This window comes from Rattus norvegicus, chromosome 14 (assembly GCF_021556685.1).
Source record: "Rattus norvegicus strain SHRSP/BbbUtx chromosome 14, alternate assembly SHRSP_T2T, whole genome shotgun sequence".
NCBI classification, from domain to species: domain Eukaryota; kingdom Metazoa; phylum Chordata; class Mammalia; order Rodentia; family Muridae; genus Rattus; species Rattus norvegicus.
Genome location: NC_141547.1, coordinates 87,936,206 through 87,950,194, shown reverse-complemented (window position 1 = coordinate 87,950,194; position 13,989 = coordinate 87,936,206). Strand labels below are relative to the sequence as shown.

The 13,989-nt window shown below is 45.1% G+C and overlaps 1 protein-coding gene across 1 annotated transcript in view; it reads left to right on the top strand.

Moving 5' to 3' along the window:
• Positions 1-11,777, top strand: part of Pkd1l1 (polycystin 1 like 1, transient receptor potential channel interacting) — a 129,588-nt gene extending 117,811 nt beyond the window's left edge. The window contains exons 50-53 of the mRNA XM_087584613.1: positions 1,923-2,084; positions 2,879-3,049; positions 10,625-10,691; positions 11,040-11,777. Of these exons, the coding sequence (XP_087440739.1) occupies positions 1,923-2,084; positions 2,879-3,049; positions 10,625-10,657 (366 nt within the window). The 3' untranslated portion in view covers positions 10,658-10,691; positions 11,040-11,777. The remainder of the gene's footprint in view (positions 1-1,922; positions 2,085-2,878; positions 3,050-10,624; positions 10,692-11,039) is intronic.
• The last annotated feature ends 2,212 nt before the right edge of the window (positions 11,778-13,989 follow it).

The following is a 13,989-nucleotide window of genomic DNA, read 5'->3' as shown; positions in this document are numbered from 1 at the left end:
GCTTCTACCGGATCCCTCCCCTGGGGACTCTACTCATTTTTATAAAATGGTGTCCATGAGGCTCTTTCCTAGTCAGCAGGTTCTCCTCTTAAACTCTAAGAAGGCCTCATGGAGTCCCAGACAATCCTTTCTGTCTCCCTTTTAATTCTAGTCACTTTCCAAGAGGGTATACCACGAACTTGACCTTCCCAGGGTGGTTTCTGGCACAAGTTAAAGGAATGGGTTCATACTTTCTTGGTGACGTCAAATTCTTTGTTCCTTAAGAATGTTCCTTGCCAATGTTCTCAAGAGCAAAGGTTAAACTAGAAGTGACCGCATGTGCTCACACCCTGACACACTTGGGCCAGAACTCTTAGCTCCTTCCAATGGTTCACATTCTCTGCTCACTACTTTGCCCTCATGACCTACACTCCTAGGCAACTATTTATCATTACTTAGACTACTCATTATTTATCTGTATACCCATCAATACATTCACTGGCTCATTTAACTGTCTTTCCATCCAACCATTTTTAGTATAGGATAAGAAGTATCCTATACTAAAGATATTTTAGGAGAGAGAGAGAGAGAGAGAGAGACAGAGAGAGACAGAGAGAGACAGAGAGAGAGAGAGAGAATATTTGTCTGTATGTGTGTGTGTGTGCGTGTATGTGTGTGTGTGTGTGTGTGTGTGTGTGTGTGTGTGTATAGAAGACAGAAGACAGTCTTGAGTATCATTTCTCACTGTCTTTTTCAAACATAAGACCTCTTACTGGTCTAGAACTCACCAAGTAAGCTATGCTGAATAGCCAGTAAAGCCTAGAAACGTACCTGTCTCCTGCTCCTAATCACTGGAATTACAACCCTACATCATCACACCCAGTTTTGTTTGAGTTTGGTTTGGTTTTTCGAGAAAAGGTTTCTCTATGTACCCCTGACTGTCCTGGAACTCTGTAGACCAGGCTAGTCTGGAACTCTCAGAGATCTGTCTGCTCTGCCTCCCAAGTGCTAGGATTAAAGGCCTACACCTGGCTTGTTTTGTTTGTAACATTAGTTCTCTAGCTCACCATCACCCTCAGACCCACAGATATCTGTATCCATCTGCCAAGTGCCCATGCTCCCAGCTCTTCATGTCTCACATAGAGATTCAAGCAACGATCCAGAATAAAGTTATGATTATGAGAGTCGGTGACACAATTTTAAGAGGTGCTTTTGACATGTTTCTGAATAGAAGTCCCCTGCACTGTAGGACACTCCCACTTGCAGGCTATAGCAGAGTCAAGTGAGGGAAATCCAGAAGAGAAAGGGAAGGGAGGTCTGGGGGAAGGCTACTGACATGTCCAGAAGGAGTAGGGGGAAGGAGGCTCTGGGTCAGGGAGTTTGCAAGCTTTGGCTCCTAGGGCCTATTAGTATAGCTTCTTCATTTTAGTGGACAACTCCCCATGAAGTTCTGTAGACATACTCTAAATGACTAAAATTTTGCTTGTTTGAGCTATACTTTAAAGTAAATCGTATGTGAACTAAAAGGTTTCAGTCAGTAGTGAAGAAATAAATAACCTAGGCGCCCATATCCAGGGCACAGTTAGGGTCGTCTTATAGCACACATGAAGATACAGTAGCCTGCCAGGTCTCGAACCCCTTCTCATCGCTTAGACACAGGCCCAACACAAGCCGAGAACATATATCATACAGGAAACGACACAGAGAGAGAGACAATAATAACATGCTTCATAGTAAGACAGATTTGCACTGCAGCGCTCAATCTGTAGTCCCACCTGAGGGACATTCTCCTGATAGTGTCTCACCAGGCAATTGCTGAAAGGTCGCTAAGCAGCACCAGCAGCCGCAGCAGATATAATGTCCACTCCATAGTTTATCAAGTCAACAAAGTCATGTCATAGCTTGCTAATACAGAATTTGTCTAATTTTCTTCTCTCCTCCAGCTGAGAGCCACCTCCTTGACTCTTTTCCAAGACAGAAAGTCTTTTCACAGAAAATCTCTCGTGACACTAAAAGATGTTGCTGTTTCTATGTGGCATAGACTCCTCACCTTTCTGAGGTTGGAAACAACAACTTCAGGAGAGACTGAGGTGACTACGGACCATGTAAGCTGTGGGACCTTGGAGCAGTGGGCGGCAGCACACTCAGGCTGAAGTCTCTACCATACAGGCTTGCTTTCTGCTATGAGAGCACCGTGGGGATTCTGATTCACCTGTCACTACAAAGGCTCAAAATCAGTTCTCAACCCTGGCGAGCCTCACAGAATCTTCCCTTGAATACTAGAGAAGTCACAGGGTTGGCAGGCTCACCCTCTGCTCACCACATCCCTATACTCACCTTGTACCTTGAAAAGGTAGCATCTCTGGCTTTTTTTTCCCCCCTTGGGTTAGTCACTTGATTTTTGGCACTTCCTGATTTCCTCCCAAATCATGGAGGCCTCAGTGCTTTGAATCGGGCCCTCCGGACACTAATGCAAACAAGTCAGACCTAGGTATTTTCACAGTGAATTCTCAGCTGTCATCCATGACTGATGTTTACGTAGCACTCAGTGCAGCCTTGAAGCCTGTCAGAAGTAGTCATGGCACTGTGTGTTTGCATAGGGCTCGCTGCCCGTCATGGGCCTATTACTGCCTTGGGATTCATTCAATGGTTCTTTGTCAAAGCATCACTAACTGTAACACTTACGAATGAAGCAATGCATGCACACCACCAACAAAAGAACCCAGACAGACAGAAAGAACCCAGGCCCAGCACCCAGGTCTTGTAACTTCTGGGTCCAGGATGTCTTATGACATAGTGAAAACTTTCCAAAGTCAGCATCATTAATGGTTCGGATAATGAGAGGAAAAGAAAACTATGACATTCCAGTTTGCATTTTTCTAATCTGTCTTCCCTTCAGATTTATTACCTGGATGAATTTTCAAGTCTATTGGATGAACTTCTCATGAAGATCGACGGTTTGTCTGACAGCCTAGAACTTTCTATCCTAGAAAAACAATGGAGGAGGACAGTGGAGTCAAGGACTGGGGACAGTCCTTCAGTTGGCATTTTGGAGTACCAAGCTGCTGGGGTAAGACCGTACAAATTATTTTCGTTAATGTTCCACGCCGCTATTTTTACGTTCTGAAGTTGGTTTGAGATCATGAGGTGGATTGGCATAAAAACCCGCTAAGAATAATTACTAGTGGAAAGATGTGCTCCAGCCAGAACTGGTTAAATTATTTAAAGTGCACTGCGAGACTTGAAGTTTCCAATGACAGTGTAGGTCTGTCCCATCATTTCCGTTTGTAAGCGTAATCAATAAAGACTGGGAAGTAAAACCGGAAAGCGCATCTCCCTAGAGATGAAGGGTGTGTGTGTTAGCACAGAAGGTAACTAAGAGGCTTCCTGAATGTGCTGGGGATTAGAGCCAAGAGCGCAGGAGGTGCTGCCGTGTGCGAGAGCATGCATGGGCCTCCAGGTCAGCATATCTGGAGGTGCCAATCAAAGGGGCGGGCAAAGGGGCTTTACCTCTAAAACAGAAGGGTGGCGAACACAGCAGGATGTTCTCTCACAGAAAATAATTCGGGGAAGAAAATCCTTCTCTGAAAGTAGGATACGAAGATAAGAAGAAAGAGCACAAAGATAAACATTTTTTTAAAAAAGAATAAGTTGACAAAAGTGAGCAATGAGTTACTATATATCCAAAGTTATGGGAAAACGCATTTCTACACACAGTGAGGAGATGAAAAGGAGCCATGGATTCGCAAGAAGAGAGACAAATGGCTCAACAAAAGTAACTTAAAAATCGTTAAAGCTTATTTTAGGAATCATAATGAACAGAGAAATCTGAAAAAGACAGCCGGACTTGGGTCAGAGAAAGGGTGAAGGTTTAGATCGGTACAGATGTTTCCCCACTGACAACAGGGGACAACCTAACAAGACCACTGCGACTTGAGATATAGTACACAGCAAGGCATTTTGGTCCAGCAGGACTGCTGAGTGGCAGAATTAGCAACACAGCATGGCACGGGGCCAGGTCCCACTGGGCCTAATCAGAATCTGAAGCTCTGAGTATAGCCTCTGCAGAATGCACCATCATTTCTTTTTTTTTTTTTTTTTTTTTTTCTTTTTTTCGGAGCTGGGGACCAAACCCAGGGCCTTGCGCTTGCTAGGCAAGTGCTCTACCACTGAGCTAAATCCAAAACCCCTGCACCATTTCTTAAAAGGTCTATCTAATATCTCTCCCTCTCTCTCTCCTTCTCCCTCTCCCTCTCCCTCTCCCTCTCCCTCTCCCTCTCCCCCCTCTCCCCCTCTCCCCCTCTCCCTTTCCCTCCCCTCCCCCTCCTCTCTCTCCCTCTCTCCCTCTCCATACACACACACATTCTCTCTCTCTCTCTCTCTCTCTCTCTCTCTCTCTCTCTCTCTCTCTCACACACACACACACACACACACACACAATCTATCAACTATTTATCCATCTATCAGCTATTTATCTATCATGTGTGTGAGGGGGGTGTATGTGGTGTATGCCTGTATGAGTTTATGTGTACCATGTGTATGCAGATGCCTTCAGAGGCCAGAAGAGGACATTTGCAGTCAGATCCCCTGGAACCCTACTCATGGGCACTTGTGAGCAGTCAGATGCTCGTCCTGAGAAGTGAGCCTGAGTCCATGCAAGGATCATGATCGTGCTACGTCTTAATCCTCAAAGTCTGAACCACATCCTTAATGCTGGAAAATGGTAGTTTAAACCGTCATAAGTCAGGGACTAACTTTATGTCCAACCAGGAACTCTGTCCCAGGGTCAAAAAGAACAGATTAAAATCTGTTAAAACTAGGCAAAACGTAGCAGAGTTAATTTTTAGACTTAAAGTATAAATATCATTCTATTGCTGTCTAGATAGTGTCACTGGTTTCTTCCACATGATTTAAAACTTAAAAAGCTGTTCTGTTTCATTACCTATCATTTCTAATTATTAAACTGATTTGAATGCTCATAGGAAGCACAATGGCCAACTGCACGGGAAACTTAAAAAGCAAGAGTGCACATATGTAGGGAAAAATAAGTGTCACTTGACCTCCTGTGTAACGTGTTCATGATAGACTTTTAGAAGAAGGAGAACCGTGAGAATGTCTGGGCCAAGCCATTTGAGAATAACAAACTTAGAACCAAGCCCGAGCGATGTGTACTATTAAATCAGTACTTAGAGGAGAACCTAAATGAGAGGAAACAGAGTCTATACTGAACCCAGCTCAGCAGCAAAATTCACATGAAGCAAAGGGTGAGCAAAGTCAACAACTAAAATAAAGTGATCCAATAGAGGCCACCAGCTATGTCACAGCTAAATATGTATATACAGATACATCCCACCGGGAACACACAGATCTTCATGTATACAGACCGCTAAGTACATCAGATCTCTGTGTATACACATACATTCCACTAGGAGCACACAGATCCTCATGTATACAGACCGCTAAGAAGATATCAGATCTCAGTGTATACAGACAGATAAATCCCACTAGGAGCACACAGATCCTCATGTATACAGACCACTAAGGGTACATCAGATCTCTGTGTATACAGACCACGAGGGGTCCATCAGAGAATTTTCATTAAGATTAAGGAAACCCCAAAACTGTTAAATCAAAAATTCCACAAAGACATGTTTAAATGGTTCTGGGCCTCAAACTAGGGACCTCCTATGCTTGACTTGCTTTTGTGAATACAGTTAAAGCAAGAACTCCAGCCAGAGTTATCCCACTGGAACATTTCTAAGGCATAAGCCTCCCCGCCAGGGTCCCCTGTAAGCACACTTATGGATGTGTGTGCCGTGACTCTTAGGGTCAGAGTTCCGAATGTGCCTGAGTAAGTTTCCATGTGCATGACCTGCGCTCTTGTGCACCCTTCCATACTCGCTATGCATCAGAGTCCCTGCTGATTTTCTAACACTCCACTGTGTTTATGCCAGGGACTGCGAAGGCTTATACTTGTAACATGTATCCCAAGGACATCAGTTTTACTTCCCTCCCACTGGAAAATGCAATTGTTTTCTGAACAGTCACTTTATGAGATAGCCATTTATCAAAAATGTATGACACAAAAAGCCATCGTTAACTGGGTTTGCCAACGCCTGTAACGCCCAGCTTCCTTCCACAGCACAAGTGAGCTGTCCTGCTGGGAAGGAACTGCAAGTCAGTGGTACCTGAACAGGCCAAGCCCAACTGGGTTTTGTAGAACAGACTCCTCTTTGTGTGATGAAAGCCAAGGAAAGGGTCCATTTGATTTTCCAAACTCCCGGGCACTTGTTTTTCATCTTAACCAATAATAATTAAGATTGGTATCTCTCTAAACTGGCAGAATAGACAGCCTGGGGCTATTACTAACCACCTGCAAATTGCATTGTTCTTTGTGCCTAAGTGACTCATAGCAAGAGAACGCTGTGGCCGCCAGACCCACCGCCTCTTCTCGCCCCTAGCTCATTGCTCATTCTGTGATTCTTGGCTTGCCCTTGCCTCTTAGCTACCTTCACCTAGAGTCAAATAAAAGTCCCTACTGTACTTGTTGTGGCCCAGGCCTCTCACCGCTCAACTGGCCTTTTCTCTCCAGAAGCTAGCCAGGGTTGAGGCTGCAGGGCAATAGGAAGATGCTAGGGGGACTCTGCCGCCTAAAGTTTCCTCTTTGCTTGCTTTTGTGAATACAGTTAAGGCAAGATCAGTCAGCCTGAGAAGGGCAACTTTATCTCGGGACACAACTGACCTGTTCAAGCAGGGTGCGGCTCCGCCATAGAACACCTGTCTTGCGCCCATAAGACCCTGGCTTTCATCCCTAATAACGGGATTTTTTAAAAAGTGTAATCACGGGTTTGGGGATTTAGCTCAGTGGTAGAGCGCTTGCCTAGCAAGTGCAAGGCCCTGGGTTCGGTCCCCAGCTCCGAAAAAAAAGAAAAAAAAAGTGTAATCACTTAGTCTTCTTCTGCCAGGATGGAAATACAGTTTTTTTCTTTATTGGTTGAAAACGTGGGTTAATGGTCTATATCTGGGGGATGAAGCACAGGCCACCGGAGTTTACAGAGAAGCCTCCTGTGCCGAGACCAAAAGCTTCTGTTCTCAGGCAGGTCATCCTGTGGACTTGAATCCCGAGAGCCACTGTCCATTTCTTGCAGCTGCTTCTCCCTTAACTCTGCCAGTTTGTGAGGTACCCTGGGGATGATTTCGAACACGTGGCTTTCCACAGGACAGACAGTGAGCCTCTGCACGGAGACTTTGTGAAGATCACTGGCTTCCATAACGTTACCCTTCCACCGTGCAGGGTTTTCTGACCGGTGGGTGCGAAGTAACTTAACACACGGAGATGGAATCCAGGAGGGTGACGCAGTCTGTGGTTCGAGTAAATCCAGTCCAGCCTTCACATGAGGAAAACCGAGGGCCCTGAATGGCCTTGCTCCTTCTGACGTAGGCACAGAAGTCTTAGGGTCCCACTGTTGATGGCGATTCATTGGTAACTACAGAGTACAGACATTGGGTGCACAGTGCAGCCTTGTGCCCTGTGTCCTACCCTGAGACAGTGAGCGCACCGTGTCACTTTCCACAGGACAGCTGGGCACAGCAAACAGGGCTAACGCGGACATCTTTTTTCTGTGTATGGGTTTAATCTAGACTACTAACATTGGGTGTCAAGGTTCATTCCTGTGGCTGCTGCCACTCTGGGGACTAAGTGGGAGATAGTGAGCAACACTGAAACCCTGAAAGTGAAGTGTGTCCACCAGGAAGATGGAATCTTCCCAATCCCAGGAAATAAGAATGTCCGGAGGATGAGCAAAAATCTGGGCACCTTTTGGGCTCATTGAGACCTGGGTAGGCTGTGCATTTCCCATGAGGCAGGACGGGGCTGATAGCGCGTTTTGAGGAATGAGACCGAGAGGCCTCCGGGAAGATTGTGTTCCGCCGTTCTCAAGAACCAGGGGCCACTGTGTTCCTGGATCTGCGTAAAAATGATCTTCCCACCTGGATTCCTATCCTGGCTCTGCCCTGGCTGACAGAAGTCACATCCCAACCCGTGTACTCTCTACTGGGCTTCTGCGGAGCACACAGCCAGTAAATGCAAGGTCCCAAAACTAAACCAAACCGGGAAAACGGCTGACGGGCAACTTTGAGGGCAGGATTTGTGAGAATTTTGAAGTTGTTCTTACAGCATTTATTTATTTATTTTTTGTTAAGTTTTGAAACAGTTTCCCACTGAAAAGCTTTTCGAAAGTCTCTTGTGTTGCACAAGCCCAGAAACTTCACAAAGACGGGGCCACCACAGCGAACAATAGTTTTAATAGTCCTAAGAAGCTTTTTTTTCCCCCTTAAGCTTCTCTATATTTTAAAGTATATCTTGGTGGTTTTTTTTTTTTTCTTTTCTTGGAAGGACATCACAAGAAAAGCTCGTTAAACTTAATAGAACTGCTTAGATGTGATTTACAACTATTGGGTGGATCAGGAGTGCCAGAAACGGACCCCCCCGGCCGTGGATGCAGAGTTAGGGAGACTTCAGAGATAAGCATTCTCGGCTTCCACACTGCGTCTGCCGAGACAGCTTAACAGGGAGAAATGTCCTCTGGCTCCTGATTTATCCTCTTCTGGCACACAAGAACCAGCAACGTTGAAACAGTGGTACACACACCCTTCCTTTGGATGTATGCAAGCCTAGCATTCGTGACACTGGATATAAACCAGGGCCTCTGTGTCACCGTGAGCATGGGATCTATTTACAAAGCTGCATTCCCTCTAGTTGGGGGGGGGGGGTCATCACGGGACTGGAATCTTTGAGTTCTCCAGGATTAGAATGTGCTAAGAGCCAATTGCTTTTTGAAGAAGTTTCTGTTTCATCAGCTTCAAGCGAACTTCAACAATGATTGCCCTTAAATGCAAGATAAAAGGGCTGCATTTGTTCACTGGAGTACAGTAACAAATATCAGAATCAGAAATATGATGTCTTGCAGTCTGGAGACCTGGGGTCCATGGCTCTAGGGGGAAAGAGCTGGCCTGGCCTTTTTCCCAGCTTCTCGGCACTCCCGGGCTTGGGGCAGCCTAATTTCTAATTGGCATGCTCCCCATCTGTGTTTCTCCATGGCCCGGTTTTCTCTTTCTAGAAAAACGTGGTTGTGCTGGATTAGAGCACACTGTGATGACCACATCTCAGTTCCCACAAAGCCTTAATTCCCAGGCACTGAAGATTAGCATGTCAATGTTTTTCCTTTGGGGGAAAAATAATAACCCACCACAAACATTTGTGCAACTGTAGCTCTCTAAAGACCAGGGTCACACAGTTTCACATTAATTCCAGTTTTCCTTGGAATTCCAACAATTCGACAAAAGCAAAACAAAATACTTAACATGTTTCTCACTTTCTTTTTTTAGTCTGTCAACCTTATATAAAAGTGATACTTGGTACCAGCAAGGTATCTCAGTGGGTAAAGTTTTACCGTCTACATACACACACACACACACACACACACACACACACACACACGTTCACTAAAACACATACACACATACTTTACTCTAAGCACTACATGGTTGCCAAAGAGTATTCATAGTGCCTCAAAGGTAAGAGAACACAGGAGTGTATGTGGTGTCCTGTGAGGTCAGGATACTTAAATCCCATGAGATCCCCAAGACATACCTCAGCCATGTCCCCTACAACACAGTTGGGAAAATATTAACTCTATTTCACTAGCAGTTTGGCAGCCAGCGTCCATAGTGATAAATAGAGCCCCAGGAGTTTCTGCGCTGATGTCAATGCTAACAGGCGTGCCCAGAAGGATTTGCTATACAGTGGAAAGCTGGTGATTATTTAATTTTAAGTAGGACCAACAAAAGGGGAAATCCGAGCAGATTCAAAGACTTCCCTAGTCCCAGGGCTGGGCACACTCAGCCAGCCCTCCACTGGGTTAAGAGAAAGACAGAGGGGGCTGGAGAGATGGCTCAGAGGTTAAGAGCACTGACTGCTCTTCCAGAGGTCCTGAGTTCAATTCCCAGCAACCACATGGTGGCTCACAACCATCTGTAATGAGATCCGATGCCCTCTTCTGGTGTGTCTGAAGACAGTGACAGTGTACTTATATATAATAAATAAATAAATCTTTAAAAAAAAAAAGAGAGAGAAAGACAGAGAGACTCCAGGTTACAGACATCATACATAGAGATGCCACAGCCACAGCCAGCGCCAGTCGCTGTGCCAATGTGGTGGTTATTTTAACTACTTTCCAGAATTTGGGAAAGTGTAGAATTGAAGTTGTGCAAACCTCTGTCTGGACTCTAGGAAGGAAACCTATCCCAGTCAACAATCTCCTTGGCTCCTCTCATTACTCAGGGTTTTGCTTTTAGTAGAACTAGTTAAAGTTATCAATACACTAGTCCTTGGCCTTGACCAGTTAGTGACCTGGGGAAGTCCTAGGCGTGAGTTGAGGAGATTCCCTTTGGTCTTGCATGCTTGCACAGATTAATGGATACTTTCCCCATCCTTCAGGTGCTGCTGCCTGACTAGAGCATAAAAACCAGGTTAGAAAGTTAGTAACGTTTGCTGAGCTTTGAAATACACAGCACCCTTTGCCCCGCAAGGCCCAGATTCTCTTGTTGCAAAACCTCTGGGTGACACAATTCATGACTCTTACAGGTATCTGGTTCCTTGGATGCTGAGTCAGAGTGAAGAGGGAGGAAACCGGATGCCTGGCACAGGAAGGGTCTGTACATTACATCTAATTACAGTAATAAAGACTGTGTGACATCGGCAGAGGGACAGGTCTAGGGGCGTGTGTGTGTGTGTGTGTGTGTGTGTGTGTGTGTGTGCATGTGCACCACATGTGTGCAGTCCCCTTAGAGGTTAGAAGACATCATCAGATCCCCAGGAACTGGAGTTACAGGAGTTCTGAGCCGCCATGTGGGTGCTGGGAAGAATCATCCCAGCCTGGAACCGGGAAGAAGTATTAGTAGGGATGGGTTATATTAAATGGGAAATTGGTTTAAAATATTCATGATCTTCTCAGCAGACAAGAGAATGATAATAAAAACAAGACTGTTCTACCCACCAGATCCTGCCTCCAGCTGCCAGCCCTCCTCTCTGCAGCTGTGTTTGCAAGGAGACCTCTCCACACAGGAAGCCTGTTGAGCCCCTGCAGCCACTGGCCATCCTGAACTGCTCTTGTTTCCACCTCACGAGATTCCAGCCATTCTCATGGCCCCGAAACATGTGTTTCCACTTTCCACACTACCGACCTCTTAAGCAGAGGAGGGGAGGCAAAGCTTTGCTCTTGCAGGTCCTATAAGCAGGAGTGACCTTGGAAGCTTCAGAACCCTTAGAATCCCGAGCTCACAGCAATGTGTCTGTATCTGTAAGCAGTGCGTCCTCTCACAGGCAGGATATGTGATGAGGGCAAGCAGGCCCAGGCAGAGTGACACAAGCTGCTTGACCTAAAGCTACCTTCAGTGACATTATGATTGAGAAAGTCAACAGCTTGCTCCCTAATGCACAATGCATTTCAGCATATTTTTTTGCCATGAAATAACTCTGCGGAGTTTACACTGACTGTGTCCCATAGATACACTGGCTTAGGAAAGTCAGCCAGCCAGTTGCTGTGAGAATTGTATTACCAGCACATACTGCCATTGTGATTTGACCTGGACGTTCCTAGACAGAATGAGTACCCCAGCTGCCTTGCTATGAAAACACTGGCAAAATGTCTGCTGTCAACAAGGTCTAATTCCCATTCTTTCTGGATGCACATTTGCTGATGAAACCTCAAAATAAATGGAAACATTTGTGCCAGGCCAAGACCATGGTCTATTTTGGGTTCTCCTGGGTTCTCCATTGACCTAAGGCTAGGAAAGAATATGTGTTCAAAGACTTGAGATTCTCTCCACAGGACAAGAAGTCCTGATTTCATCACTGAAGAAGAACTTGTTCATTCAACATCTTTTGTTGTTGTTGCTGTTGTTAAAATGAGGTCACGACTGTTCTTGGGTCAAATTTTTAAGTCTTCCCCTGAATTCTGAGTTAGTCTGCTTCAAGAAGACAATAAGCTTGGCAATCATGGGAAGGATCCAGTCCTGTGAGATCCACGGGCTCAAGGACCATCTTTTACAACACAGGGGCCAATCCTGAAAGTGAAGACTATGGATCTACAAACCAGCCAAGTGGTCTCCAGTCTCTGTTGCAGACTGACACACACTGAGCACAGATAAATCTTGAGTAATAGCTGCTCAAAGTAGAAAACCAATTACAAAGTTCATCAAGGGCATGAAGTGAGCATTCCCATCCCAGGGGGAGGGATGAGGGCACAACAACACAAGATCAGGTAAAAGAGAGACCAAGCCTCAGCAGACAAACACCAAACCATGTAGCCTCACACTCTGCACCCGGTATTCATGATGACATCATCTGGGCTCCAATGGGCCTGCACCTATGTTCCTCTTCCGGCAACACACGAGGGCTCTCTCTCAGACTGGATTCACATGTATCTTGACAGTGTTGCATGTTTCGGACATTCCCCACATCTTGGGATATACATTGCAACTTGGGTTTCACCTTTACAGCTTCATACTGTGACCTCTCCTGACCTCTCTGCAGGGAATCAGACCTTGTTAAACATCGCCTAGCCTTGCCAGCTTTTTCAGATGCCTCATCACAACTCTCTGTGACCCCTCAACTCCTACGCTCTACGCACCTCCAAAGTCATCATGGGGCAGACTCTAGCAGACAATGAAAGCTATGCTTCCAGCTTAAGGCATGGCCTGGTCCCTTTGGACCATTGAACCATATGTTTGGTCAGGGAGAGTACTTCCTCGGGTGGCCTTATTGAAGCTAGTGTTCTGGAGGCCCTATTTCCTCAGGACCTCTCTTTAAATATTTAGTATTTAGATTAGGTTTCAGTCTTATACCTGAGTCCTCTGGGACTGATATCTGCCATCACAGCTCCTTTGCCAATGTCCCGGTGCAGCATGAATAGTTCCTCTTCTATGGGAATATTCTCTTTAATACATACAATATATCTTCATCAGCCCTCACCCAATCTTCAACCTTAAATATGTTCATACTTTTTTTCCCCTGCACATCATTCACATCTTTCCGCTCTGCTTTTTTGAATTCTCACTAGAACTCAGATTAAACCCATTGAGCAGTAACAATTCCACAGCCCAAACGCTATGCTGTTTTAAAGTCCGTCCACCAATCACTTCTGAATTCATCTTCAAAAGTCAGAACACAAGAAACCTAGGTAGCTAGATTCTTTGCCAGAGTGCAGCACAGTGGCCCCTCTTTCGATTGTCAGTAAAGTCCTCATGCCTTCTCTGAAGCCCCATGAGCCTTCGCTCCCACAAAGCCAACATCGTTTTATTCATCACTCTCAGTGGAATGGCGAGTTACTCTCTGCTCACAGCTTCCCATGTCTTTTCTAACCTTAGCTCCAAAGTCTTGTATGTTCCTACTACAAATCAGTTCCTTTTTAATTTTTCAAATGGAGAAAAAAAGACACATTAAATACATTTTTACTATTTCCCATGGTATACAACTTTTTAAATTGGACATAGTTCTTTAAGACATGAAATACAAGGTTTTAGAATTTATATAGATCTACGGATTACATTTCTGAATAAATACTGGATACGATTATATAAAATAACCAGAGAGCCAAGGCCATTTACACTTAGGAATGTCATTGAGAAGAGTTCATGAATTATCATTCTTCTTGGTTATCTTCTTCATGGTTGGATATATTTTTTTTTCTTTCTTCCCTGTATCAGATATTGGCTGGTTTGCTGCATTGGGTACAATAGATTTTTTCCTTGATTCTCCTGTATTCATCTGTTCGCTTCATGAAGTTTATTCTGTTTTGTGCTCTCGTGGTAAGGCTGTCTTCCTTCCTCCACTGTGCATGCTGTCCACCATGTATACATGCTATACACTGTGTATGCTGTCCACCATGTATACATGCTATATAATGTGTACACTGTCCAGTCCACTGTGTATGCTGTCCACCTTGTATG